We start from the raw sequence: 26,901 nt of genomic DNA on the forward strand, positions 1-26,901 counted from the left end.
AAAATAAGTAATCCAACCAAGAAAGATATGTAAAAGGGAAAAAACACTAGCCCAGATGAACAATTCAATAATTTGAATTGGAGGATATGGAGAACAATTTAAAAGAGTAGTCTAAATCATCATCTTTTATTGCAAACAGAAAAGAAGCAAAGGGAAAGAGAGAGTTTAATATACAATGAGATCACCCAAGGTTTTTCTCTTGTTCACAATTCCCTCTTTTTGCTGTTTTCTTCCAGTCTCTATCTCTAGATACAAACACAACATTTTTGTAAGATCTAAGAAAATTAAGTCTCACTCTCTTATACGAAGCTGCAGCTCCAATAATTATTAGTAAGGCGGCCGCCCATGCGCCCAAGCATAGGCTTCATGCCCTAGTTGCCCTCCATTGGCGAGTAGATTAGGGGGCAAATTGTATATTGGCAGTGAAGATGGATCGGGCAGACCTGTCTGTGGGCCGCTACTTCCAATTGCCGGTGGAGAATTACCTGCTCCTCCTTGGATCTGTCCTCCATGGCCACCACTGCCAGCTTCTTCATCATCTTCTATAGGCAGTCTTTCATAAGTTGCGTTTGCAAATGTTGCTGCAATGACCATAACAGGCCCTGCTGCAATCAGTGAACCCACAACGCTTCCGCCAACGACTTGGCCTTGACCACCTGCTAGGTACACCGTGAGCCCTGTTGAGCCTGGTGGTGCTGGTCCAGGCAGAAAAGCCCCCGTCAAAGACAAGATTTCGAACCTTCCATGGAGAGCAACCACAGCTCCTGGTGCTGCTGGTTGTCTTAGTGTAACGTTTGCCACGGAGCCACTGCCACTGAGCACACAAACCCCACGTTGTCTTCTTCGAGCGAATTGGGCTATGCTTTCCGCTACATCAGTGCCGCTTGCAACTTCCATGACATGGCTACGGAGGGCGTTTGGGCTGTCCCGAGTGACGAAAATGGGTGGCTTAGGCTTGTTTTTGGAGCCTGGAGGACGGCCTCTGGGTCTCGCGGTACCAACCTCGACTGCCCCTTCTTTAGGCTCATCGCCGGTGTCTCTATCTTCATCTTCATCCCCTCTGCCGTTGCTTCTACTTTTGCTCGTGTCGTTCATGGAAATTTCAAGGTCACGTTTGCTTAAGGCTGGTGAATTGCCTGCCGGGTCCATGCCCGGAAGACTCACCTGATTAGCCCACCAAGGATTCGCCAGGGTTCCAAATTGAATTCAACACACAATTAGTAACTAAAGAGAAGAACAAAAAGACCAGAATTGGTGAACCTTTTTCACTTTCTTCTAACAAGTTAATTGAAGGGTTTGAGATCAGAGAGAGTTAAGTTAAAGAAGAAGTCAGCAAGGAGAAAGGGTTTGCTAGCTGCCTCAACAGGGTTCTTTTTCTACTCGTTACATGCCATGACACTTTTCACAAATTTTGATGAGAAAGAGAGAATTAGATGAGTAGGTGATAAGACAAGGGATCAGAAGGTTGTAGGAAGAGAGAATTAGATGCAATTCCCAAACGCAGAATCAAGTAGAGAGAGAAGAAAAATAAAAGAGAACCAACAATCTCCCTGGTGAAGATGAATCAACTATAGATCAACGACCAGAAATATTTGATCAAACAAAGAACCCCTGATAGCATCAAACACAGAGAGAGAGAGAGAGAGGAAGAAAGGAAAGATAAAGAATAAACTAAAGCACTGAGAGATAAATTTTGCAGTATTTAAAAGAAGAAAACATAAAACAAGACTGGATCAGATGTTCTTTTCTTTCTTTCTAGGTTGAAACTGTGTTGTGTTTTGATTTGGGGAGCTACCGGGTGCGTGCGTATGTTAGTATTATTAATATATGCACTATCGTCAATATTATTATCACCACCAATTTCCCTTATCATTTTCCTTTTTCTTTTTTTGGGTAATTAAAATGAGCTATCCTATTAGAGGGCCTTGGAAACTAGGGTTTCCGTGGGGTCGCGTGCGCGTGGGCAGGTGGGAAGCACGTCGTTTTCTCGTGGCCCAACATATCTGAGGTAGTAGTACACTAGTGTGTATATATATATATCCATATATGAGAAAAGCCAGTAAAGAGGAAACAACTACAAGCTTGAGAGAGATCCTAGTAAAACTCCCAGTGGTTGCTCACAACCTTTCCATGCCCTTTCTTTCTTTCTAGTTCGCACATAATCTTTAGTCTATGATTTCTACGGTTTCCTTTTTTTTTTTTTTGTTTTGGGTTAGGCCTTAAGTCGTTTTCCTCTAAACCATACAGACTAATAGCCATTAAGTAGAATAAAGAATTTGGCTACTTACCCTTTTTTTTGATATGCAAGTTGCAAGTGTTTAATGGTATTATTATCAATGTTTATTATTGGCTATGGGCTGCATTTTCCTTTGAGATGATACAGCAAGAAACGGTACATATAAATGACATGGTTGTCTGATATATGGGAGGCATGCTAGCACCGGTGCCACTGCCATTTTCATGTTTAATTTTTTTGGCTTCTCATCATTCTAATTTAGAGGTAGGAGGTAGCTACAATGGCACCATGAATAGTAAGAGACAGCATATAGAAGATTTAATTTGATGCAACTAAAGTAATTAGTCTAATTTAATGTTGACATGATCTAAGGCCCTTAATTAATTGCTTTAGTTATCAATGATCCTCATTTATAACACAAGGCATGTTGCCATCCTCTACGTGATTTAATTTATCCGAAAATCAAAGTCACATTACCTTTTCATGAATTGTATATACAGTTTTGATCAATTATTCAATATTATCCTGAATTCCAATATAAAAGTTAAGGAATGCTCTTTTCAATCTGTTATTCGTGGCTTCACGGAGTAAGCAGCGGAAATTAATTTGGAAGTGAAAAGAGATCACTGAAAACTTGCATACCCTCCCTATGATATGTCGTAATGCAATATTGGTGAAGGCTGTACGTGATTTTGCACCTCTCAACAACTAAAATGCAACTTGATCCAAGTTCCCCCATTAGCTAATTTGACAACATTTTGTCTACTTTAATCCTCTAACCAATCCCACACACACACACACATTATATAATATATACACAATTTTGTCTTTTTTTATAGAATTTAGTCTTTGACTTCTTTCATTGTCGTCATTCCATCACCTTAAAAAAGAAAAAAAAAAGAAAAAGAAAAAGAAAATCCATAAATCCAATAATAGACCTTTCCTCATTGCATCGTTCCATTAATCCTCCTTAGAACAATGACCAAACTTGGTTGATTTGATATCGAATAAGACCTTGATTTTATTAGAACCAATAGTCTCAAGGCTTTTGCTTTACCGATTCTTTTTCTGAATTAATTTATATGAAAAATGGGTGAAAAATGTATTTAGACAACATATATTATATTTATAGGTTTATAGAATAATTAATCAAGAAATTTTAAGATCAATTGAGTGTTTTATTAATATACACATGCATAACAATTTTTCATGATTTAAAATTTTTTATTTACTTTAAAATGATTAGAGTGAAAAGATATATGTCGAATGATAATACGTAAAAATTATAAATAGAATTTTACGAATTTGATATGTTAATTTAAGAGAAAAACGAACCAAATAAATCAAATCAGCTAGCACACTGCCCCGAAAGAAAAAAAAAAAAATACCCACAGTCCACTGAACTATGGTAGGACTAGCTCGAACTTGAGCCTAGCTAACGGTGTAGGGTTGTAAGCCATTAGTGAAGCTAGATTCCTTCTCGTTGACACAAAGTCTATATGCTATGCTCCCAACAATGGAAGATCCCAGTCCAGCAATGAGCAATTCATCGAAATCAAATTATTATTTTTGTTTAATTTAAGTTAGTCTGTAATTAAATTGTCTTAATTAATTCTGGACTCATTGATCGAACCAAAATTTTTGAAACTGTAAGCATATATCTTTGGAGAGTACAATGACAACACTTAATTAGAACTGAATTTGGCAGAAAATTAATTATTGTTGCCAAAATCAGGCTGTCTTCAGAAAAAAAAAAACCCATTATCCGCAATCAAGATGTAAGAAGAAAAAAATGTGAAGTCCCCATTATAAAAATCGAAAATGGAAAGTAAAGAACATAGATACATATATAATAAAACTAATTAAACTACGACTTTTTAAAGATTTATAGACCAATTAATGGAAGCTATGCAGTCAAGGCTAGAATGATATGAGATCATAAAAGAGATTTCTCCATAGCAAATGTTGGTTTTGATGACAAGGGAAATCCAATAAAGTGCAACAAATATGGGAGAGTCAACATCAAAAACCATTGTGGAGCATCCAAGGTGTGGCTTTGCCTTCTTACAAGAACTTAGAGTGACTTTGATTGGACTAACTGCAACATCCATCTTTGCCATTAATATATATATATATATATATAATAAAATCTATGACATGAACATTGTCTTCCATTGAAGCCTTTGTTGTTTGAAGAAATTATGACCAGAATCATTGTGTTCAAGCTCTATGTTCATGATTATGATTTTCTATTCAGAAACTCAACGTTTAGAATCGAATTTTTCTTTGATTTTTCAGGCGGCGGGTGAATCATAATATGAAATATTTCTCTGTTATAAAATGATTTGACATTTTAGAATCTAACTCTTTTTAAGTTTAATTTGTTTTCATCAATCAAAATTCGTAGATCTGTACTGATGTGATGTTAAGAATTTGTATTGGAGTAACCAACGCATATAAATCTTAATCAAATACATAAAGTTGGCTATCCTCACTAGTTAGGCATTAAAATTCTTTTTGGGACCACATTGGATTAGCCCGTGGCACCTCAGTACCATTTTTAACATTGTGTTTAGTGTTTGGGGAGAAGGAAAGTGGGTTAAAGGAAAGAAATTGATTAAGGAAAATAAGTAGATGTAGATTCACACGAAAAAGAAAAATCCTTAAGAAGGGAGGGATATGGAATAAAATCTCCCATTCAAAATAAAAGTGTATACAACTGCATTCATTATTCTGCAAGAAATCGTCAGCAAACAGGCTTCGATGTGTTATTGTCAACAAGAACTGGTTGAACAAGTAGAATGTAGAAGGAAAATTTTTCATGCAATTTGCAAGAAACCATCTCGACAAATGGGTCGATGTAACATCATCAGCATGTTCTTACAAGTTACTACAATTCACTATTTCTAGATTCCAATCCTTTCTTTGTTTTTTCTCCGTTCCTTTCACCTCTTTTTTTTTTTTTTGGCCTCTTTGGTCAAACAATTATATGCTGAAACCAACATTACAACATTCAAAATGTGGCCCGTCTTCAATTGGTCGAACTGCCGTCTGGAATTTCTTCTTATGATGAGCAACCATGTCAGCAAATGGCAGGCAGTACCAGATTCTCAAGATTAAAAAAACAGGACTTTCATACCTCGACTTGACATTCAAATCTGTCGATGGACCAACTTCATGAAATTGTGGTTTCTTCAACCACGAACATATCTAAGCATCCTGCAAACAAGTTCAGCAACAGCACAGATTCATTAGAAAAATGCTCAATTATGTCATGTCTTGTTTGTTTTTATTCCTCATTTATCGTATGAACACATCAATGTTGCAAATCGTATGAACACATCAATGATGCAAATTGTATGAACATGCTGAATACCAAGTACAGAATTTTATGAAGGGTCCTCTTTCCCCTAGCCTGTATTTAGCATGACACTTCTGGAATTATCCGAAAAGAATGTGGTTACGCCCTCAATGGTCTTAAGGTCCCTTCAGTTAGGGCTTTCAAAAAGAGGGACCTACAATCAAGTCCAAATCAAGAAGAAAAACTAGTTTGGTGAGTGATTTTGTGCACAATTGATGACTCTTGTTTTGGTAAATATTCTGGTCATAATAAATAAGGCAAGGAAAGGATGTTATGAAATGTTTGTCAAGTGAAGGATATCATTTCAGGTGAAAACCGTTCAGAGCTTACAACATTCAAAGGGTGCCTTTAACCACTTGAAAAATAAAAATAGTCAAACTCATGAATTTTATTACTAACTATAATTAGAGACAAGTAGGTTCAACTAATCATGCAAACAACTTTAGTACCTTATATCTTCCTCAACATAAACATCTTAAGAGCAGATATAATTAAATCTTGAGAAGTCAAAAGCACCTATGTTAAAGCACATAGCATGAGGAATTATAATCGACAGTAATGAACTAATTATGCCATTTACCTAATTAGATAGTATACAATTAAGAAGGAAACCACAAAGCCCCCCACCAGTGTACACATTCTCCGGTTGGACTTCTTCTCAAACACCTAGAGAACAGCAATCTCATCATATTGAACCATTTTTTTATAAGGAGCAAAAGTTAAATTTAAATAAACATGTAGCCAAAATAGTAGAGCAGATCTCTTTAGATACCTTCTTGAACCGATCCATAGTGCCTGACATTACACCCCTTGTAGCATCCATGCCGTTGCCCTGATTTAGAACAAAATCCATTAAAAACAAGAACCAGTTGTTTTCACTAGAGTTGAAATTTGAGGCTTAATGAGTGTAACCTACATACCATTCGGTCGAGCAAACGATTATGGCTCTCCACCTCGTCATGTATATCACCTGTCAACTGTAAAGAGTTTATAAATATCAAAATTTGGCAAAAGAGTATAAACCATAAAATTTCAGGCCATTTTTCTCCATTGGCCTAGTTTTTGGCGAAGAAAAACTAGTACAATTCCCTACAGCAGAAACAATTCTATTTTGTAAGAAAACATGCACAAGACTACCTGCGCACTCACATGAGTCCAGAAATACATGACAAACAGAAGACTCTCTATGCTGGGATATGGAATGATATAACTGGTATAAATGGCAAAGAGGTAAAATAACCAATGCATATTGACATTGAGGGCCTCACTAGATGTGCTTCAAATTCAACACGTCAATGTCGCCCTCAAGCACTTATACCAGTATAAGTTTGGACCTTTTGGTACTCATGGTGTAGATGTTGGGGACTTACTTGGGTCATGCCTAGAGGGATAAAAGAACTGGTGGTGATATGGAATTCTTCATGCGCCAAAAATGGAGATAAAAGAATTTGGGCGTTGAGCCCCTTTGCCATCTCCAGGACCATATGGCTTTTTCGAAATGATGTTGTCTTTCAGAATGCAAGCTGGGACAGCAAGCAGGTATGGGACCTCATTCACTTGCGAACGGCAACATGGGCAAATGCCAATTGGCCCTCTCAGCATGGCTCAATTTTAGATGTGTACAGACACCCAAGTTCTCCTACTACCTAGACCAATGGACCCAAGAAGAGAGTTGCCATTAATTGAAATAGACCAGTTGAGAGGGCTCTTAAATTCAATGTTGATGGGGCGGCCGATGGCAGCCCAGGGGATGCAGGTATTGGAGACATCCTAAGAAGTGAAAATGGAGTGGTGCTGGCCAGATTCTCAAACAATAATGGCATTAGGGACTCAAGTCTTGAAGAAGTTCTTGCAATTCATGAAGGTTTCATTATCTTTGCCTCCTTGGTTTGGGTTGGAAATTTCTCACTTGTCATTGAGAGTGATTCTCTTAATGCCATGAAATGGATCAAAAGTCCAAATGATGCCCTGTGGAGACTTAGAAAATGGATCTTACACATTGAGAGCTTGAAGAAGATGGTTGGTGATTGGGAAATCTGTCATATGCTAAGGGAAGGAAATAGAGAGGCTGACAATTTGGCTAAGGGGACAATTCGAAGGGCCCCTGATCTGCTGGAGACCAGTGATGATATAGAACATGGGTTGGCAATTGATACAGACTAAGCTCCTCCAAATCAATTTCCCAGGTTGCATTTTCGGTTCTTGTTTTTTATGTTTGTGGAACTTCTACCATTGTTTGTCTAAGTTGTGGTCATTCTTGAGGTCCCTAAATGTATATTGTGGTGGGGATTATGTTGCTGGAGGCTCTTCATTGGTTGCTATGGGATTACTCCAGACTGGGTTTGATCTCACAGGCAACCAGTGGCTTGCCAGCTGACCCTTTCTTTTTCTGCAGCCTACTGGATTTTTGTTAGTAAGGAGCTGCCTCACTACCTTATGTGGTAGTCTTGTGTAAATCTTTAATGAATTGAACTTTAGTCTGCCCTTCAAAAAAAGAAAAAAAGCACTTATACCATTATTTCACTGGTGCTTGGGATTTTATCACGGTGGCCTGGAGAAAAGAATATAGTAGCCCCAGATTTAGCAGCCAATGTATACTAAAAACTTTCTGAAAGATCTGCTTGAGCTTTTTCACGAAAGGTGACTAAAAGAAGCACTATTTTGAAGCTAGCTTAGGATTGATTTTGATTTTTATCGTTTTTCTGGGTGCGAAGTTAGCTTATGATGCATGCAGTATAAAGGAACTCCAGTCTCACACATCCTAAATGCCAACCCCACAAAAACCCAAGCATCTAACATATGTCCAGAAGACCATGCTAAGTTCACCTAGATTTGAAAAATATGCAAAGGTTTAGATAGATATTTAACATTTTAAGAGTTCCAAATAATGAATAAAACTGCAGGGTAAATCTTCTTTGGCAGAACTTACTCTTTTCAGAAAAGCAACTCTGTCCTGCAAGCTGTCTATAGCTTTGTCATTGTCATGATCCTTAATTTCGTGTGAGAAAGATGAAGAGGACCTGAGACCACCTTCTTCCAGCTTATCAAAGCCATCGGATAGAGCTGATTTTGACGAACGGTGATCCCTACACAACAAGTGATCATGCTGCCATTTAGAAAATACGAATAAATACAATGATAAAAGGATCATACCTAACAAACCCAACATTTCTAAAACGAACTTTTCATGCAGGAAAGATTGATTGGGAGGAATTTCTGAAGGGAGATATCAAAATAGTCAGCTACTGAGGGCAAATCAACCATGAATTTTACAGCAAGTGAGACATTAATGTAGCGAACACTAGAAATAACCAAAGACAATGCAGATGAAGAACAATACCAGAAAGATGAACAATTCGCGCAGAGAATCATCCTATGATCACAATTCTTATCATACGCAGGAATACAGACGAATCAACTAAATCATTTCATTTCTAATTAAACTATATGTCAAAAAAACCTAACACCTAAAAAGAAAGCAACAAATCAAAAACAATTCGAAAACAAAAAAAAAAAAACTCATTTCTGTCACTAATTTCCCAAGTTACAACATTTTTGAGTAATTCATCAATTTAACATTTAAAACACTCCAAGTAATTGGAAACTGCAAATTCCAACAAAATGTGAGGGAAAACACCCTAGAAAAATTTATCCAAATAATTGAATTTTGTGAAATCATATTGATGCTTAAATCTAAAGTAAAAGCTAGAGATAACAACCCCCCCCCCCAAAAAAAAAAAAACTAAAAAAAACTAACCTTCTATAACTCATTGCTTCAAGCTCCACTTCCTTTCTCCGATACTCCTTTTGATAAATTTCGAGACTCTCGCTAAGGGAGAAAAATGGCTGTCGAAATTTGTTAAGCGAGGTGGCGAATCCTATTTCCTTTGCTTTTACCCTTTTTCTTTCTTTTTCTTTTCTTTTTTTTATTTAATGTGATCTACAGTTTGGGATTGTTGGGCCTCCTTCGAGGCCCAAACTGTAAGAGTAGCGAACCCAAGCCCATGCTTCATTTTATATATAAGATGAGATCTTAGAGCAATTAGCGGATTAAGAAAAAATAATAGTTGGCTTCACTTCAGTTGCTTTGATAGTTAATGAGATCCAACGAGGAAGGTACAAAAAGGAGCAGTCCATGCCATCCACTACCCACCTATTCAATGTTCATTTGCCACATGGTGGCACCTGCTTCGCTGGCGTTTTGTGGCTGCTGCTGCCGGTCACCATTCATTCATTTTCTTTTTAAAGCCTGACATGATCCTTGCTTGTCACGATCCCAAATGAATCAGCTGCATATATATATGTATATATTGTTCAACAAGAAATGGCATGTTATCGACCATTATTTGTCTGCTGAGAGCTGAATGAAGAAAAAGAAAGAAAATTTGGATGATGTGTTGATGAGAAAATGAGAAACTAAACTAAACCCAATTTGAATATGATTTAATGGCGGAAGATTTGCTTGGGGCACACATGCTAGGAGGTTAGGACCACAGTTTGAATACAATCATGAATGGCTCTCTTCCCCTAAGTTGCCCAGGCCCCAGAGTAGGTTGGTAAAATATAAAATATCAGATGGTCATACATAGTATCAGCATGGCTAAGCATGTTACTTGCTTTCTGCACTAAAGCTGGTGAAAGTGAAATCGATTTATCTCTTTTTCCTATATTTGGACATGTCCTCTGCTCGGCCAAAATTCCACAACCCACCGTCAACCCTGTCTTCTTTTTCAAGCCTCTTCACCCATCTTACAACCCTCTCTCAATTTCTTCCCCCTCTCCTTGAAAACTCTTCATTTCACCCCATCTTTCTTTCTTTTCTTCATGGTATGAACTCCGATTTGCAAGCATAAGAGGCATAACAATAGAGGAAATCAATTGAGTACATCGGAATCGATCAGCCTGGCTAACCATGTTAGTTTTCAAGCCTTGAGTAATCCTAGTTTCACAAAGCAAATTCAGCTCAGTAAGAGTGAGACGCATCTAATATTTTTTCTCTATTTAGAAACAAAAAATGATAATTAGATCTTGTGAACTCATAGGGAACAACAAAGGTGGAATGAGTGCTTAAAAGAAGGCCCGCACGCCGGATAACTAATAAGCGGATGTCCTCATCCAAGGGAATAAAAAGGATGACACATAAAATGGGAAATGCCAGCCTTTTATATTCAGTTAATATGCATTGCTTAGCCTTCATGACATTAAGGCTCAGGTACAGCGTAGTCAATACAAAATTCAGGAGTGCTTAAAAGTTAAAACCAATGATGTTATTCTTTTTGCATGCTTAGGACACTGAACACATCATCAGCTACTTTCATGTTCCACCCTTACTTTAAGGGACAGCATGCTCATATGATGCTTCTTTTCAGAAACACCACTATGGACTTGATCTAAAGCGTTTCACGCCCTCGAGTAATATAAAATCTAGTGTGAATCTAATATTCTGACAACTAGTAATATGAGGAAATGTCTATATAGACGAAAACATCAGTAGTAAACCATCAGTACTGACTACGGGAGTGCAAAAATGAGTAACAAGTATACTGAAAAGAGATATGAGCCAATACATTGTCAACTACTCAAATTGATTCCATTAAACTATGATCTGCAGAGACAAACGTAGCCTAAGGAAATAGTAAAGACTGTACAGAGAAACATATACTCAATCTTTAGAGAAGGAAAATACTTCTTTTTGTAAATTAATTGGAATTATATACTTCGGAAGTAAAGACTTCTCAAGCCTTCACAACTAAATACGTTAACCAACTTCAAACCTTGATTAATGAATGCCTTTTCACGCGCAATTCAGATATCAACATCTTGTTGAACCTTTATCTGTGTCTTAACATGACTATGAGGATCAAGAAAAATGCTTTACAAACCTCTACAGGTATTCATAAAATTTCAGCAATGTAATCAATTAAGATAAGAAGCTCCATATTGCAATTGCCACTCCATACAGTCCTCAAAATCAAAACTGCTTGCACAATCCAATAATGCATTTTGCTGATGCTCATAACGACATATATAATTCAACCCAACAAGAAGCTCACAGATAGCTGCTTCAGTCTTTTCCCTATCAGCCAAATACAACGTCTGGAGAAGAAGAACATTCGTCCGAGTAACAATTTGCTGCTGCTCAAAATTCCGCTCACTTTGCCATCGGATCATGTTGTGTGCCAATGGAGCAAGCCACCTTAGTATCCCATCCAGAGTTTCTTTCCAATCGTGAGCCAATGGAGCATCATATATCGCCAAATTCTTGACATAGGACTTGAGATTAGTCCTCAGAGACAGTCTCAAACTTGTTGGTAACATCTGATACAAATCATCCCTAGCTTCCTCACCAACCAAATGAGGGTAGCGCAGTAACTTCTCAATGACAATAATTACATTAGCATAATGCAAGGCAAGAGCAGAGCCTCCCACAGTGCAGGGTGTAGCATATACTGCTAACCTACTTTTAGGACCAAATTGTGCATTATTCAACACACCACACTTGGATTGTCTCTGATCTCCATTCAAAGGAACAGTAAATTGTGGCTGACAAAAAGGAGACCGATTTGGCCGCTCTTTCTTCACCCCATCATTTACAACACTACAACAACCTGAAATCTGGCTGCTCCGGTCATCATGATCAACACTCCCATCACCATCATCATCATCGAACCTTGAACCTGAACTACTCAAACTAAGGCAATCTGTGAAAAGCCTCCCAGGACTAGTCCCACACGTAAAACCAAAATCGTCTACCCGAAACAACCCAACTTCACCCTTCCGAGAATCAAACCCCCGATGCTTCAAACTCATTCCCCTTTTCTCCACCACACCTCTCTCTGAATTTGCAGGCTGACCACCCCTAACACTACTACTCTTACTGAGAGCCCGTTTCAGCTGCCTTGAAACAACTTCCTCTCGATCACAAAAACCCCCACAAATCTTCCCTGAACCCTGCCCACATTCTCTATCCTTTCTCACAGCAGACTCCCCAAAAACAACAAGAATCCTAGCAAAAAGAGTGCAAACAGTCCTTGCCAACAACTCAACAACCTTATCAAACGTTTGGTTCCAAAGTGAAACATCCTTAAGATGCCTAACATCTTGCTTCTGCCAAATCAATTTTTGCTCAAAAGCTCTCTTACTTTCCTCATGTTGGTTTGCTTGAAACTTCTTAGTAGCTTGTTCTAATTCATTCAAAACCTCCATTTCATTATACAAATTCGCAGTCGAATTAACATACCTCTCCATTTTCCTAACCATTCCTTCCATATCTTTAACTAGAAATCCTAATTCTCTAACATCAATATCCCCATTCAAAATATCTCCATAAACATGTTCAAATCCTTGTAAAGCTGGTTCATTGCATTTCTTGCCTAGTCTAGAGACAACACTGGCGACCTTGTTTAATTCATCGAGCTTTTCAGCTAAAGCAAGGGTAAGAAGGTAATTGTCGTCTGAAGAAATTAAGTTGGAGATGCCTTCGGATTTTAAGATCTCGGATTTGAGCTTCGAGATCTCGGGTTCGGACAGGGATTTGTGGAGATGGATGGTTTTGGACATGACATTGGCAACTTCGAAAGACAGGATTCCAACAGTTTCATGTATTTTTGGGGTTGAGTTGTTTTGGGTGTTCTTTTTCTTGAAAGAAGGCTCGAGAAGAAGGGCGTGTTTAAGATTAGAACTCACCTGGTTTCCCATTTTAAGTATCCAAGTTTCTGCTACCATTGCTGAAGTTGGGCTGCTGCCAGCTGCTGCCTCCTTTGGGTTTCTACAGGTGAAAAGAAAAATCTCCCTAAAGGGCCTAAAATGGGTTCCAGAAGAAGAAGCCGTTCCTTTTTAGTTCATTTCATTTCTGGGTTGAAACCGGAAAGGAAGGGGCAGCGAGAAGAGAGGAGAGAGTAGAGAGAAGTGTGAGCTTTTGAAAAGAGGGGATGGGTGTATTTGAATGAGGTCCGAGGGCTGTGAAAGTAATACGTTTGTCTGCCATTGGGATATTCAATGACCCTTTGGTTTTACCATTCTATCCCCTTCTTCTTTTTAGTATATTTTTATGATTGTAATTAATTATTTGAGTCATTACATGGTATTTGATTCAATAGTTCATACATAATTTTTTATTTAAAAAATAAAATTTAAATTCTCAATTAAAAATCATACATCTACAATTCATAATGATAGTTAACTATAAAATTCCTTTCCCTTATTTTGTTTTTTTATTTTTTCAAAACAATTTGTAATCCATATTTAATGAGACAAGGAAGAGATTTCATGGTCCAAACTAGTTGGATATCCCCCATTCATTGCTTTGAAGTTTCTCTTCATTTTGGTGGTTTGATTTCACCACCAAAAAGGTCGGAACTCATGAGTGCTTTGATGTTAAGTAGATTTGACCACCAAAATGGTTTATTTGGGTCAACAAAAGAGAAGCAACCAACCCAAACCAACACATGTACAAAGTAGTTTGACTTAACCCTCCCCCAACACAAATATTTCCCTCATTCCATACAATAGAGCAAAGACCATAAATGCTTTGATGTAGCCCCATTTACTGGAAAGTGCATTCGATTTGCATATAGATGATGATTAGTTAGGTTTAAAGGAAAGATCCCAAAAGCAAAAACAAAAATTATATCACTCCCACAGTCAAATTGTTGCAAATTGTGAAAATCAAGTCAAAGGGTACACATGTTATGCCCTCTAAGAAGAGTTTCTTCCATGGGAGCGCCAAATGTAAGGTAAGAGAAAATGTTGATTGTGGGACCTTTCTTTCTTAACGGCTTACGAAAATATTTACTTGCAAGTTTGAAACTGATGGAAATTGTCCATTTTTTAGATGATTTAGGTGTTACCTGCTCCTCTTTTCCATTCCTTTCGCTTTGATAAGCACACGGCATTTGGGCAAGTTGCAACTTCCCCATTAGGCCAACTTTTGATAAAACACAAAAGCGAACCCTTCTTCTCTCTCTCTCTCTTCTTTTTTCCTCTTTGTTATCCTTAATCTCATGTAAATAAGATATTTTACAGTGTAATATGATTAAAAGTAATATAATTGTAGAAAAAATAATATTACAATATTTGGTATATAAATAATATAATAATTAAAATATAAAAAAGATAATATTACAACGTTTAATTTACAAATTCTTTATTGAGAATGTAATGTTAATTTTTAAAATTATTTTTATTTATTATTAATTTTTATATAATATCATCTCTTGGTATATTTTTAATGTCATATATTTTATTTTTATTTTTATTATAATCTTATATATTTTATTTTCATTTCTTTAATATAATATTTTATATTATATATTTTAATTTAATTTTTTTACCTATATTACATAAATTTTAAATTTTTTATATTTTATTTTATTATTTTTATATTATATATTTATTTTAATTATAACATTACAAAATATTTTTAACAAAGTAATAAAGTTGAAAGGTAAAAATATCTTTAATAACATCACAAGGTGTAATATACTAAATACTGTATTAGTTTTGGATTTTAATCGCATTACATCCTTTAATTGTAATATGATTGGATTGTAATTTAACATTGCAGTGGTCTGTTGTAAAATAAAGACTGTAATGTAATTTAATTGAATATATTGTAAAGAATGTACTTTTATTTTTTTCATACCAAACGTTACCTAAGATCATTAATAATTAGAATATTTGGTCTAATCTAACAAAAGGAAATAATTAGAATATTTGGTCTAATCTAACAAAAGGAAATTTTGGGATGGAATAATGTTGCAACTAGAATAAGGGAGGAATTGTCAAAAGTTAACCAATAGTGGGAGCAGGTGGCCTTTTTGTGTTACTTAGGGCTTACATTAGGAGCCACATGGGTTGGCCACCCTATACAAAAACAGGTCCAGAAACGATCACATACTGACAAAAAGAAAGTCTGGGATGGGAACTAATGCATCTCCAAGCTTTTTGCCTTAAGTTATGGGGCTGTGGCAATTCCCATTCCAATTTGAATTTCCTCAGGTCAATGACATCAATAAGCTATGATCCTACATGTCTAAATATAAGTTTGGTGCTCCTCAATCTCTTTTTGCAAATTAGGGACAGGCTGACAGATTAGTAGTAAGCAACAGCTATGAAAGCCCCACGTTTCTTCCACTACGATCCCAAGCATATGCCCAATAGAATTATGTGGAAGTGGGTTTATTCCTATGTTTCTAAAGTACTTGCCTCCTTGTTTAAGTGCTTCAAGTACAAAATCCTGCTGTTCTTTTGTGCTCCAACAATTTTTTGGAAAAAAGAAAAAAAAAAACAAAGGATGTACAGGTAGCTGCTGGCTGCCGCTGTTTATTTTGCACCGGTACTTTGTTGGGAATTGATAGAGGGAGGGGTCCCAAGAGGAACTTTAGGCAGAAGGGAAAGGACCACGTTCCCTTTCCCTTTGCATTTCATTTTCTGGCCCGTACCCGGATACCCTCTTTGCTTATCAATTGATTTCAACATGCCTAGCTGGCCTTGTGGTCTTTTTCATTTTCCTTTTTATCTTCATCTTCCATTCTTCACAAAAATGAAAACCATAAACTTCAAAACAAAACAATCTTATATAAACTTCATCGGTCTATACTATTTGTTATATATCCGAAGTTATGAACTTGGGAAGATAGTGGTGATTGCTCCATTTATAAGTAATTGATAGGCATCCTTCACCTGTTCCAATCATATGGGACCCTGTTAACCTATCCAACCCAATAAAAGAATAAAGTTTAGAGGAGAAGATGCGTTGCAAAGGAGAAATCAGCCAAGCATAAAGGGTTGGTTAATGGTTACAATTTCCCTCCAATACTTTCCTGTAAGTTTGTGTTTGGACTAACTTTTATGTGTAAGGAATAATGGAATGTATCAACAAAGAGTCAAGAGTGCTGAATTAGTCCCCCACACACTCTGTATTACTCCTTTGGGGGTCGCTTTTTGATGCAGAATAATTATGTGGAAAGTCACTGTCATCGATGGGGATGGTATTGTTTTCTTTATTAGGGATTGTGTTCATCTTTTTGACTAACCCATTGATTAAGCAATTGGGTGATTGGATTCATAATAATCGAAGTCTTCAAAGTGTAAAACCACTTTTCGTTTACCAATCAATCAAAGATTCTTTCGTCAAAAAATCTTTCGATAAAAGTTTAAATTACGTGAAAAAAATATCATTTTTTTGTATGTTTTTCTTACATTTTTTAAAATAAGTTGAGAATTTTAATCTTCTTCGTTAAAAATGAGATTGAAATATTATCATATGTCTTTTTTATTTCATATTAATTTATTAATTTTTAAAAATATATTTTAATAAAATATATGGTAATTCTCTAACTTGATCCATAAAATTTAAAAATTTTATGGATTATTTTAGTAGATAAATTTCGATTTAAAATAATCATTAAGAGTTTTTAAGTTATCAGAGGAATATAAGATCCACAATTGGCAAGAGGTCAAACCCAAAGATGGGACAATGGATCCAAACAATTCATAGATCGTGGGTGAATAAAGGCTTTTTGGACCCAAACCTTATTTCAAACTCTAAAAATGGACTAATTGAACTCCATACATAAACCTTTATTTTGATTCCTTTAAAATAGAAGGAACCTAGATTTGGTGCAGTATGATGGGAGCACCGTGTTGAGGTTGAAGAGTAATGACTTGATGAGGAGCATGTGTGTAAGAAGGGGAGAGCTCGAACCAGAAATGTTGAAGAATCATAGCCAGTGCCATCTTTGCTTCTATCATAGCAAAATTTTGGCCTAGACAAAATCTTGGACCCCAACCAAAGGGATAGAAGGCGATTTGATCCTTTGATGCTTTGGAAACTCCTTCAGCAAATCTCTCTGGTTTAAATTCTTCTACGTCATCTCCCCAGTATCCTGGCTCATAGTGAAGCAACAATGCAGGTAACTGCACGTCTACTCCGGCAGGAATCGAGATTCCTCCTATGCTAGTTTTCTTGCTAGTATGCCGAACCAACACAGTTAGGGGTGGATAGAGTCTCAGGACTTCATGCAAGATCATGGATACCTGCAAAATTTCAAACAAAATAGGCTTGAACTCATGCCCTCTTAATCTTCTGCCAAAATAGGCCTTGCTTTCAGAAAAGTGCACTTACAACTTTGAGATGGTTTATGTTTTCAGCAGTGGGAATTCTCTTTCCACAGATTTGTAGAACCTCTTCTCTTGCTTTTTCTTGCCAATTTGGGTACATGGATAAGATGATCAATGTCCATGTGAGCCAGTTGGCCGTGGTCTCCTGGCCAGCAAAGTAGAACAATTTGCATTCCTCTATGACATCTTCAACAGTCATCTCATTTTCAGATTGTCCTTTGCACTGTAACAACAAGCCTAGTAGATCATTGTTCCTGAATTCTCCATTTCTCATGGCCTGCTCTTTCTTATGGATCATTTCCCTTAATGTTGTTTTTATCTCCTTGTCTATATCATATCTCCTTTTGTTCTTTCTTGTGGGTATGAATCTGTAGAAAACAGAAGCGACTCATAATTTAGTCAGTCCTGAAGCATATATTATATGATCCTATTGTTTATGCCAGTAGGCTCTTTTTAAGTACATACTTGAGGTTCTATTTAATCAACTGCAGTAAACAACAGGCTAGAGAAAACAGAGGAATTGAACCTAAACCCAGGAATGTAGAAGGAATAGAAAGCCTCAAGCACCAAAACAACTTGCTCTTTCTGGAGTTCAAATATCCTTTTTCCCTCTTCATAGCTGCTCCCAAAAGCCGTTCGAGCAATAACATCACAAGCAAGATTATGGAACTCTGGTGCAACATCCAATTCGCAAGACCCTTCAGGGCTCACCAACTCTGTCCATCTATCAACTAAGTTACAACAACTTGTTGCAAATGCTGGTACCATTTCCTGTTCACCCAGAAACCATTACTACATGTATTCCAATAGTCTTACTAGGTGAGCTACCTATGGTCCTTAACATACTGTTTTTCAAGCGTTATCCAGGAGCAAGTAAATCTGCATTTTTCCCCTTGAAACATGAATTTGGAATAAATGTATGATGAAATTAAATCCATATTATTTCATTGTTGATTGACCATACAAATTATCATTGTTGAAATTTGTGGGAAATATGGGAGTGATTGAATAACACTGCATAAAGCTAAAAATTATGTTTTTTCACGGCCAATTGAACATCCAAGTTGAAAGCTTGGTTAAACAAACATATTCCATCTTCTTTATTGTTTAATAAACAAAAAGGTTATGCAAAAATGATATTGCCATCAGATTTGCTAATGTTATATGAATGGAGGTTGTAAGAATTTGAAATTGAATAAGCCTATCAGAACTAGAGTTGAAGATTTGGTGCAAGCGGAGGTACCTTCAACTTCTCAAGGTGAAAAGCAGGTGTTATCAGCCTTCTGCGTTTGGCCCATTTCTCGCCTTCCAAAGTTGCGACTCCCAGCTGCAGAAGATCCACCAGAGGGTTTGCTGGTGGCTTTACAAAATGACCATTCTTGTCTGTTAATACCAACTTCATGAGCTCAGTGTCCGCCACTATTAATCTTGGCCGCGTTTCCTTCCAACTCATACAGATTTTTCCTGTTTTTCATCCACCATTCGAACCCATTAACATTGCAGACAAAAACCAAACGTGCTCACAATAAAACTGCTGTAAATTTTATGCAGAATCACAACTTACCATAGTTTTCCACCATTTGATGGATGAACGGTACTACACGTGGCACGATATGGTGATTCAGAGCCATGGGTTTGGACCTTGCTTCCTTTGAGGACCTGACAAGTTCTTTAGTGTCGCCATGCAAAAGCTTGTAGGAAGTTCCTTTGACTCCTTGCTGCCTGAAGTACTTCTCCAAGCTTTTGGGTCTCCACCAAACGACATATATTATTCTCAACACTGAGTAGAGAAAAAGTGATGCAGCTGATAAAACAAGGGTGTTAATGAAAATGGAACACTCCATTTTCGATTTGCTCTGCTTCAACTTTTGCTAAATTAAATAACCTTAAAAGGAAGCAAGTCTCAACTTTCAACTTATAAACGAGGATTTTATAAGGCTTGTTTCTGAACTATTTGAAAATGACATCCATATAAAAAAGTTTCATGTTTTCATACTTGTGCGTCACGGCGGACCAAGGGAAGGTTGTCTCCACCTGTGACTTCAAAGCAGCATCAATGACATTTGAGAAGAATTGGAAAACAGACAAGGAAAAAGTGAGTGTGATTGCCGTGAATCCCAAGCATATGACCATGGGCGGACCCATTTTCACGAGACAGCACTCAATTAAAAAAAAAATTATTTATCATATTATTTTTTTAGAATTTTATATATTTAATAATATTATCAATTTATTAAATTTTTTTTATAATTTTGTAAGAAATGAGGTAAAAAGGTAGATTTTATTTAAAAAAATTATATATTAATAATATTTATTTTTTTAAAAAAAATTATATATTAATAATATTTATTTTTTAAAAAAAATTAAATATTATCAAAAAATAATTCATATATTAATGTTTAAATTTTATATGAAAAGAAATAAAAATTTCTATAATTTAAGATTTTATTTAAAAAGTCAAAATCTAAACTACTCTCCTTTTCAAAAATTCAAGTCTTACTCTTAACACCTACAGTAACTTTCCTCTTCTCGATCCTTGATTGTGTTTTTCACTCTCTCCAAAACAACTTAATTAGGCTTTAATTGTAAGTAATTTTTAATTTAAGTTAAGTTTTTAAATATTTTACATCTAAATTTTTTTGATTAATTTGATAGTTTTAATTTATAATTATAAAGCACAAGCTACGCAATCAAATGAGAAACGAATTGATGAATAATTGCTTAATGACATATATTAAAAAAATATATATTTGATAATGTTTCTACTTATGCTATCATATAACGTTTTCAAAATATAAAAAAATCATCGTACATAATTATAATTTTTTTAAATATTTTTACTTTAAAGTATTAAATAAATGAATTGAATTTAAATTTTCTTTAATTTATTGTTAAAACTTCTATTTTATGAATTTTAATATATTTATTTTTTAATTATTATTTTAATCATGGCACCATTCAAAAATATTTTCAAATCTGCCTAACGTATGGCTAATGGCCAATATAGCACAATATGCATTCCTCTACAACATCTTCAATAATCATATCATTTTCATATTGTTCTTTGTACTGTAATACTACTGGATTCTCCATTTGTATGGCTTGTTCTATTTTGTAGATCATATCTCGTAATATTGTTTTCATCTCCCTGTTTATTTGAATATCTTTTTTTATTTTTTTTCTGTAGATATGAATTTGTAGAAACCAAATCGAATATATAAATTAGTAAGTTCAAAAACACATATTCAATCGATAACAAATCAAACCTTCGCACACCACCTAAGATCGAAAATACGAATTTGTTGCATCATTTTCTGTTTACTAAGAAACGATTAGTGCATGTGTTGCCATAGAATATTAAGCAGAAAGAAACTCTGCAATTTGTTTTTCTTGAAACATGAATTGGTATTGATTTTTTAAATTATTCGTCTGTTTACCATAAAATCAATTAGTATATGTATTTGTCACGGGGTCATTACCCTTTTTCCAAAAGATGCGCTTGTTAGGGTGTGCAACACATGACGTGAGTCGGATGAGGTCTGGTTGACTCTGATATCACTTGTCACTAGGTCATTACCCTTTCCCCAAAAGACGTGCCTGTTGGGGTGTGCAGCACACTTACTTATAAAGAGCTCAAGACCTTCCGTTCTTGTCTGATGTGGGATAGAGACACCCTTTGTGACACTCTCTCCCACTCGATTGCGGCAACGCTCTCATTGCCGTTGGCCACCCTGTCTACCTTGATCCGTTAGGGCGCTAGGCGTGAGTCGGATGAGATCTGGTTGACTCTGATACCGCTTGTCATGGGGTCATTAGCCGTTGGCCACCCTGTCTACCTTGATCCGTTAGGGCGCTTGGCGTGAGTCGGATGAGATCTGGTTGACTCTGATACTACTTGTCACGGGGTCATTAGCCGTTGGCCACCCTGCCTACCTCGATCCGTTAGGGCGCTTGGCGTAAGTGGGATGAGATCTGGTTGATTCTGATACCACTTGTCACGGGGTCATTACCCTCTCCCCAAAAGACGTGCTTGTTGAGGTGTGTAGCACACCCGTTTATAAGGAACCCAAGACCTTCCACTCTTGTCCGATGTGGGATAGAGGCATCCTTTGTGACACTCTCTCCCACTCGATTCTGGTAACTCCCTCCGGTCTATTGGGACGTTTGGCGTGAGTCGGATGAGGTCCGATTGACTCTGATATCACTTGTCACGAGGTTATTACCCTTTTCTCAAAAGACGAATCTGTTGGGGTGTGAAGGACACCTACTTATAAGGAGCCTAGGACCTTCTGTTCCTATCCGATGTGGGATAGAGGCACCCTTTGTGACATTCTCTCCCACTCGATTCCAGCAACGCCCTTGTTGCCGTCCGCCATCATACCTACCTCGGTCCGTTGGGGAGCTTGGTATGAGTCAGATGAGGTCCAGTTAGCTCTGATACCATTTGTCACGAAGTCATTACCCTCTCTCCAAAAGACGCGCCTGTTGAGGTGTGTAGTACACCTGCTTATAAAGAGCCCAAGACCTTCCGTTCCTGTCCGATGTGGGATAGAGGCGCCCTTTGTGACATATTGACATGGTTTTGCTTGGTGAGCTTTGTCATCTATAGTTCATGATATGTTGTTTTTTCAAGCAATATCGAGCAATAAGTACCTTTTTCTTTTCTTGTGACAAATGAAACGAGTTTGGCACAATTTTTACTTAGATTCTATCATGTATGATAGAATTAAATTTGTATGATTTCATTGTTGACTGATCATACATATATGCACCGTTGAAATTTGGGGCAAAGCTGATATAGTTATGGACTCTACATAAAGCCAATTATGTTTTCCATAGCCAACTGAACATCCAAGTTGGAAATTAGAAAATCAGCATCCTCCCTTAACTATAGGTTGTAAGAATTTCATATCAAAATTGTCTATCTAAAGTAGAGTTGAGGATTTGGCAATTCCTACCTTCAACTTCTCAAATGTCAAAAGCAGGTGTTATTAGCCTTCTGCGCTTGGCTCATTTCTCTCCTGCTAGGTCCCGACATCCGGCAATAGAAGATTGACAAGAGGCTTTTGTGGTGGCTTTACAGAGTGGCCATTCTTGTCCGTTGGTGCCAACTTCATCAGCTCCGTGTCCGTTAGATTTGGTCTCTCGTTTCTTTCCAACTCACACGGATTTTTGTCCTGCTCCATCCACTATTAATGAAAGCCGTGAGCCCATGACAATTATTTCATTAATTTTAGTTCCATTTCTAAGTTTCATTCTAATCTCCCCCTAACTGCTTACCACGGTTTTGCACCATCTGATAGATTAATGGTTCTACACGCGGCACAATACGGTGAGTCAGAGTCATGGATTTGGACCATGCTTCATCCAAAGACACGACAAGTTCTTTAGTCTCACCATGCAAAAGCTTGTATAAAGTGCCATGGATTCCTTGATGTCTTCAGTGCTTCTCCAAGCTTTTGGGTCTCCACCAAACAACATATACTATTCTCAACACTGAGTAGAGAATAAGTGATGCAGCTGATACAACAAAAGACTATGCTATTCACTTCTTTGCAGAAGCAACAACTGCATCAACCTTGGTTGAAACAAAAGCCATTTGGCAATCAGGTGGCAAAATTTGAACCTTCGGGTATCCTGAAGACTATTTGTTGCAGAGATGGAACTCAATTTACAATTAATTTTTCAAAATATACATGTTTAATAAACATATACCTATATGCTTGCATTGCTTTCTCCAGTTTTAAAGAAGCAAGACGAAAATCTCAGCTGCAGCCTCCTGCAATGGTTGGTCCCATCATACTCTGTCAATAGCCATTTTCTCTGCCATTTCTGCTATCATTATGTGCAATTAGTTACCCATTTTATATTTCCCTTTCCTCACTGTCATTGCCTATTTTACAATGCCCTAAAGCTCCTTTGTGTTCCTTCTTGGAAAATCATTTCCGTTGGAGGATCCTTCCTGTTAAGCTACCATGAGGAATACTCGTGTTCTATTTGTTGTTAAAAAAAAAGAGAACTTTTCTTGTTTTTGAATGCACAAACAACACTAAGAAATGTAGTTCAGATGCTATGAATTTGGTGTGATGTTTTCCTAAAGCTGCTTTCATATTCACGATTACTCGACAATACATAAAAGAAAGCTGCTGAAAGCTTCCTCTAGAATTGTATCAGAGTAGGTACATTCATCAACAAGAAGGGGAAGGGGATATTATCTTTCACTGCTCTGGTCAACAAAAGGTATATGGACCATTCAGGTCTATGTTCCTGAAATATTGATCTATGCAGAATGGCCTAACCTATCATTTTTATATGCTCTAATGATCTGCTCATCCAAAGGACTAAGTTTAGTTCATTAGCATTTTGGGATGAGGAAATACCTTGTGGACTTGACATTCCAAAATGATGAAGATAACTCTCTTTTTTGTTCAATCTGCAAAGGCATCAGACAGGAATTCATCTCTAAAGTTCATTTCATAAAAGTTTAGAGATCTGAAATTGAATGGACATAGACTTCTAGTCTTCAATATATAACTAGGTTATAGAAACTATGATTTCATGCAATTTTTTCTCTTAAATGATAGGATCCATAGTAGCTGTAGCCTATTGGTGTAAGGAATGGGGAAGATCATACTGCAACACATACGCATTTTCCTTCCTCATTAGCAGGCTTCACTTTACAAACAATTCGTCAAGTGAAGTTCATGCTGAGACTTCTTTTAAACAACTAAAGAACTCGGATATTAATTTCAGCAGCTACAGTGACAAAGCAGGATAATTTGCCTCAGTACAGAGGGATCTGTTAATTAACAAGGTACGTTTGGACACTACTTTTCCAATTTGTCTCTTCTGATATCTACATTTTTCACGAGACTAATAAGTTTAGGCCCATGGCCCATTGTGTAGCCCTCTATCACAGTCACATCCAATCAAACACCAGATCTTGGCTCACTTCTATAGATTTTCCATATCATTTTCTGAATTCCCACTAAATTTTTGTTGACTTTGGGTCACTTTGCAGTATTTTCAAAGAAATCCCAAGAACAATGTCATAAAGAAGCTTGATTTGGGCAGCATCCCCCACCCAAAACAGATTTTCAAAGCTAACAGTAGGGCTTAATTGCGCCTTATTTGTTCTTGTTCTTTTCCTAGGAAGATCAGATCACCAGGCTGTAAATTCTCCATCTTTTCATACTCATAGGCATACTGTTACTGAGATGAGCTGCTGAAGACTGAAGAGTTATATTCAACCACTGGAGTTTGGTCCATTTGATGTGATTTGTCGGAGATTTCATTTTTGACAAGTAAATGCTGCAAGCTGGCATGGCCAAATACACCCAAAGGCATGTGGTGTTGCCTTCCACATGGGTTCCCATTTTACTTGGTTGTTGTTCTTCATAATTCTGATGACTATATTTTCATATTTGTGCATATCACCATATGCAATCTTTTTCTTTTTCCCATACAACAAAATTTTGCCTTGGATATTCTTTGCCATTTAGTCCTCTTAAACAGTTAGATAGCTATTAGCAGCAGATTGTCAAGAAAGTACCAGATAATCTATTCTCCAATCAGGACAACGTCTTTATAACCAGTCCCAGTTGTTCTGACTGTTTCCTTTTTCCCTATTTCTCTTTTGGGTACATGAAAGGAAATATGGGTTTTGATCAAACCTATAGAGGACTTGTCACACTAACCAAGTCTTTGAAAATTACTTCCACTTGTTTTCTATGCCTGCCCATGTTCTTCATGTAAACCTGGTGCTAAGCTACAACCATTCAATGGAAACCAAGTTATTCAAATTAATTATTATCTTATACTAAGACATAATCAGAGTAAAATACAAATAATCAAAATCATTTAAAATTCAACAATTTCATCATTACATTCTTCCAAATGAAATCTCGTATCAAATAATTAAAAAAATTTCTTATTTCAATCGAACAATTAAAATAGAAGAAAATGACCCTCAACAATTTAGACTTCCCTTCTCCGACCGTTATTGGCAAACCAAACACGTTACCACATCTAAAAAGAAAGATGCCCAAAGATCTAAAGGGCAAAAAGAAATTGATAGTGGAAATCTTACATCAATAGTGGGATAGAAATTTAAATAAAGGCGCAAGTTCCCAAATCGAGTCAGACAAACATTAACAACTGTAACATTATATGGTCCATAAGATATGATTTCTATATAATTGTAAAGAATACTATCTTCCTGACTTTTCCTACTGGGTTCGATTACTTACCTAATTTCTTCCGACGACCATTCAAACCGGATCAGATCATATATGCCCATAAAACAAATGTAGTCAGCACCTAATAGATGACCATATTTGACCCTTTCTCTTATTTTGCCTTCTAAACAAATCCCTTGTCTATTTCGTTTGTCAACTTTCATTTTCCTTCATTTTCACTAATTTTCTCACACCCCAAACAGGAAGAAAGAATGTTAAATGAAATTAATTGGAGATGTAAACCGTATCTCAGAAGCGATGCTTTGTTAATTTGCTACAAGGAAGTTAAAAAAAATCAAAAGTATTATATGAACATATTGATGGGCATTTCTGTAATTCCATACAAAATTAGTCACGTGCAATGTTGAACAAAAACACGCCGTTAGATCTAACTACTTTTTCCCTTTTTTCCGCATTTACATCTACACCGGCACAAACGATGGCACTAACGGCGCCGGTTCATTACAGAACGGCGCCGCCGGATGCTGCCACATCTTAAAGACAATCTTCTCAGGCTCCGTTGTCTGGCTTTGCCGCTGCTGCTCTTGACGAGGTGGCTCTTCCCTTTTCTCGACCGTCTTCCGATCAATCGAGGGGGGCGACGAAGCGAGCGGCGATAAGAGAGGGATCGCAACGTTCCAGCTCGACACTGGACTAATCTGTAAGGAAGCCGGAGCACGCCGCTGAAGCCGGCTCGGCTGCCGCCGGTCGCCACCGTTGATGACGGAGGTTTTCCTTGGTGTTGTCGACATGATTGAGAGGGTAAATCTGACGGGTTTTGTTGATTTGCTCGAGAGGAAAGAAAATAGAGTTAATTTTCTTGCTTTGGTTGAAGAGAGAGAGAGAAATGATAAGAGTTTCTGTTGTGTGTAGGGGATTTTTATAGGAAAGGAGTGGGGGCATGTGGATCGCACGTGAAAAGAGTAGGCTTAGCTGTCGGTTTC

General features: G+C 36.9%; 5 protein-coding genes across 7 annotated transcripts; all 5 read right to left on the minus strand.

Annotated features, from left to right (window-relative positions):
* Positions 1 to 221: 221 nt before the first annotated feature.
* LOC110421690 (AT-hook motif nuclear-localized protein 20-like) lies at positions 222 to 1,747 on the minus strand. Its single transcript, XM_021435334.1, has one exon. The coding sequence runs from the start codon at positions 1,147 to 1,149 to the stop codon at positions 328 to 330; it is 822 nt and encodes a 273-aa protein (XP_021291009.1). The 5' UTR covers positions 1,150 to 1,747; the 3' UTR covers positions 222 to 327.
* A 3,174-nt stretch (positions 1,748 to 4,921) lies between these two features.
* On the minus strand, positions 4,922 to 9,507 carry ATBET12 (Target SNARE coiled-coil domain protein). 3 transcript variants are annotated; one of them, XR_002445648.2, is made up of 7 exons: positions 9,355 to 9,507; positions 8,527 to 8,683; positions 6,518 to 6,574; positions 6,370 to 6,429; positions 6,178 to 6,263; positions 5,376 to 5,455; positions 4,922 to 5,287 (listed from the first exon to the last, which is right to left on the minus strand). XR_002445648.2 is itself a non-coding variant. In XM_021435271.2 (6 exons), the coding sequence occupies exons 1-6, from the start codon at positions 9,366 to 9,368 to the stop codon at positions 5,431 to 5,433; spliced, it is 399 nt and encodes a 132-aa protein (XP_021290946.1). In that variant the 5' UTR covers positions 9,369 to 9,507; the 3' UTR covers positions 4,924 to 5,430. The 3 variants fall into 3 exon arrangements, 1 of the variants encoding a protein (XP_021290946.1); XR_002445647.2 differs by having other exon boundaries at positions 4,922 to 5,296; XM_021435271.2 differs by having other exon boundaries at positions 4,924 to 5,455.
* Positions 9,508 to 10,991: 1,484 nt separating this feature from the next.
* Positions 10,992 to 13,592, minus strand: LOC110421606 (plant/protein (DUF668)). Its single transcript, XM_021435229.2, has one exon. The coding sequence runs from the start codon at positions 13,320 to 13,322 to the stop codon at positions 11,514 to 11,516; it is 1,809 nt and encodes a 602-aa protein (XP_021290904.1). The 5' UTR covers positions 13,323 to 13,592; the 3' UTR covers positions 10,992 to 11,513.
* Positions 13,593 to 17,016: 3,424 nt separating this feature from the next.
* Positions 17,017 to 19,627, minus strand: LOC110421922 (cytochrome P450 CYP72A616-like). Its single transcript, XM_021435655.2, has 5 exons — positions 19,285 to 19,627; positions 18,964 to 19,184; positions 18,247 to 18,491; positions 17,725 to 18,088; positions 17,017 to 17,636 (listed from the first exon to the last, which is right to left on the minus strand). Exons 1-5 carry the CDS (start codon positions 19,562 to 19,564, stop codon positions 17,211 to 17,213), a joined length of 1,536 nt encoding a protein of 511 aa, XP_021291330.1. The 5' UTR covers positions 19,565 to 19,627; the 3' UTR covers positions 17,017 to 17,210.
* A 6,615-nt stretch (positions 19,628 to 26,242) lies between these two features.
* LOC110421924 (uncharacterized protein At4g14450, chloroplastic-like) lies at positions 26,243 to 26,803 on the minus strand. Its single transcript, XM_021435656.2, has one exon. It carries the CDS (start codon positions 26,707 to 26,709, stop codon positions 26,380 to 26,382), a length of 330 nt encoding a protein of 109 aa, XP_021291331.1. The 5' UTR covers positions 26,710 to 26,803; the 3' UTR covers positions 26,243 to 26,379.
* Positions 26,804 to 26,901: the final 98 nt, after the last annotated feature.

The sequence above is a fragment of the Theobroma umbraticum genome, unplaced genomic scaffold (assembly GCF_002168275.2).
Source record: "Theobroma umbraticum cultivar Fairchild unplaced genomic scaffold, ASM216827v3 scaffold_130.0, whole genome shotgun sequence".
Lineage (NCBI taxonomy): Eukaryota > Viridiplantae > Streptophyta > Magnoliopsida > Malvales > Malvaceae > Theobroma > Theobroma umbraticum.

Coding starts and splice junctions, on each gene's coding strand:
- LOC110421690 (XM_021435334.1), bottom strand. CDS start 1,149: ATGGACCCGGCAGGCAATTCACCAGCCTTAAGCAAACGTGACCTTGAA.
- LOC110421924 (XM_021435656.2), bottom strand. CDS start 26,709: ATGTCGACAACACCAAGGAAAACCTCCGTCATCAACGGTGGCGACCGG.
- LOC110421606 (XM_021435229.2), bottom strand. CDS start 13,322: ATGGTAGCAGAAACTTGGATACTTAAAATGGGAAACCAGGTGAGTTCT.
- ATBET12 (XM_021435271.2), bottom strand. Junction 6,264..6,369: donor CTATGGATCGGTTCAAGAAG/GTATCTAAAGAG, acceptor GCTGTTCTCTAG/GTGTTTGAGAAGAAGTCCAA. Junction 5,456..6,177: donor ATTGTATACTATCTAATTAG/GTAAATGGCATA, acceptor ACTTGTTTGCAG/GATGCTTAGATATGTTCGTG.
- LOC110421922 (XM_021435655.2), bottom strand. CDS start 19,564: ATGGAGTGTTCCATTTTCATTAACACCCTTGTTTTATCAGCTGCATCA. Junction 19,185..19,284: donor TCAAATGGTGGAAAACTATG/GTAAGTTGTGAT, acceptor GATGAAAAACAG/GAAAAATCTGTATGAGTTGG. Junction 17,637..17,724: donor ACATAAACCATCTCAAAGTT/GTAAGTGCACTT, acceptor GAAATTTTGCAG/GTATCCATGATCTTGCATGA.